This window comes from Cynoglossus semilaevis, chromosome 8 (assembly GCF_000523025.1).
Source record: "Cynoglossus semilaevis isolate Cse_v1.0 chromosome 8, Cse_v1.0, whole genome shotgun sequence".
NCBI classification, from domain to species: domain Eukaryota; kingdom Metazoa; phylum Chordata; class Actinopteri; order Pleuronectiformes; family Cynoglossidae; genus Cynoglossus; species Cynoglossus semilaevis.
Window position 1 is genome coordinate 29,522,562 of NC_024314.1, and position 2,156 is coordinate 29,524,717.

General features: G+C 45.1%; 1 protein-coding gene across 1 annotated transcript in view; it reads right to left on the reverse strand.

Annotated features, from left to right (window-relative positions):
• nav3 (neuron navigator 3) overlaps positions 1–2,156 on the reverse strand; it is a 103,403-nt gene that overhangs the window by 65,326 nt on the left and 35,921 nt on the right. The window contains exons 2-3 of the mRNA XM_017034053.2: positions 1,831–1,948; positions 1,151–1,203 (exon numbers count right to left, since the gene is read on the reverse strand). Of these exons, the coding sequence (XP_016889542.1) occupies positions 1,151–1,203; positions 1,831–1,948 (171 nt within the window). The remainder of the gene's footprint in view (positions 1–1,150; positions 1,204–1,830; positions 1,949–2,156) is intronic.

Here is a 2,156-nt window from a genome sequence, read left to right on the forward strand (position 1 = left end):
TCAGTGCAGCCCAAACGCTCACAGTGATGGGGTAATTATCTCAGAGTGACGACAACACCATAATAGACACCATCGTCATGATAACCAGATGCCACAGCATCTCTATTAGACACATGGCAGCCAGAAGTCCAGAGACTTTCAGAATAAAAGCTCAGAGTAGAGCACTGGTCAAACTGGTCCAAACTGACCTCAGTCTGAACCAACTGTTACACTTCATCAGACTCATGAACAACAAATATATAGTTATACCTAAACTAGTTATAACATCAGTTCTTGAGTTTTTCTCCCCAATTCTCAGTCCAATATTCCTGGTGTTGGTTCTTTTTCTTTTTCTTTTCTTTCTTCTCTCGTGTTTCCAAATGTATAATATGTCAGTATATTAACACATACTGATGTTACGTTGGTGAAAAAAACACCTCAATATATCGTAGTATCACAGTATATTACAATATATTGTATTGTTCAGATTCTTGACAATAAACCGTGACATCCTGGTGGTTGCCCCGGACATTACAGTGTGTGTGTGCTGAGCAGTGGTGAGGACTCTGGACTAGTGCCACTTAGTGGCAGAAGGGCAGATGTCAGTGCAGCCCAAACGCTCACAGTGATGGGGTAATTATCTCAGAGTGACGACAACACCATAATAGACACCATCGTCATGATAACCAGATGCCACAGCATCTCTATTAGACACATGGCAGCCAGAAGTCCAGAGACTTTCAGAATAAAAGCTCAGAGTAGAGCACTGGTCAAACTGGTCCAAACTGACCTCAGTCTGAACCAACTGTTACACTTCATCAGACTCATGAACAACAAATATATAGTTATACCTAAACTAGTTATAACATCAGTTCTTGAGTTTTTCTCCCCAATTCTCAGTCCAATATTCCTGGTGTTGGTTCTTTTTCTTTTTCTTTTCTTTCTTCTCTCGTGTTTCCAAATGTATAATATGTCAGTATATTAACACATACTGATGTTACGTTGGTGAAAAAAACACCTCAATATATCGTAGTATCACAGTATATTACAATATATTGTATTGTTCAGATTCTTGACAATACACTCCCCTAGTGTCCACACACTGGTACAGCGACACATTAGCAGCCTGTACACAACAGTTCTGGTTTGATGAAGTTCTAGAAGGACTCACCATCTGGGACTGACTCCTGGGGCTGCCGTTGATGTCCTCCACCTTCTCATTCGCTGTTTGTGGGGGAGAAAGAAAATGAAGACAACTTTATTTTACAGTAACTCCCCCCTCTCTACCCCCCCCCTCCCCAAAAAAAAACAATGTAATATTCCAGAGTTCTTCTGGTCCCTCATCCATCAGGAGGCCTGTGGACCTGAGCTGCTGCGAGGAAATGTGTCTGCAATGTGTCCCCGCTTGTGTGAGAGCATGTGCATGAGTGTGTGGTTGTAAATGTTTGTGTGGCTGAGGTGCAGCGCTGCGTGAGTTAGCTGTGGGAAGCAGAGCTCCCTTATTCGTCAGCTGCCGCCGGAGAATTAATGACAGGCCTCTTGGCTTCATTGTCTGTTCTGGAGAGCTGGGAGGGTAGTGTTTCAGAGAGGGGGGGGGGACGGGGGGAGACAGAGAGAGGGAGGGAGGGAGAGAGAGAGAGAGAGAGAGGGAGAGCGCCAGGAGTTCATTCTCAACTCCGTTAAATGTTCATGGTCTGTTTGGTGACATTTTATGGTTAGGTATAAATTCAAATGTTTTTCTGTTTTTTGGAAGTTGCCACAGGTGGAATCTCTGGTCCGCAACCCAGATGTTGATTTATGTGTGTGTGTGTGTGTGTGTGTGTGTGTGTGTGTGTGTGTGTGTGTGTGTACCTATGATCTGGATGATCTGGGCCAACAGAACTCCATCAGTGATGTCCTGACTCAGGTCCTTGATCAGACGGGGGCAGCCTGACTTGGCCAGGTAGTGATTGGCCCAGTCTGTGTAAATCTGTGAAGACAGGTCAGAGGTCAGGTCAGCATACAGGTGTGACTGAGTGGGTCGGCCTGTGGCCCAGTGGCTAAAGGACTGGGGCAGAGATTAGACCACTGCAGGTTTGAATCCCAGCCCCTGTGGTACTGCCAGTGTCAGAGCGAGGTTCTGGGACATTCTGCCATCTTGAATGGTAGAAGAAACCCCCCCATAAACTTTCTCATAA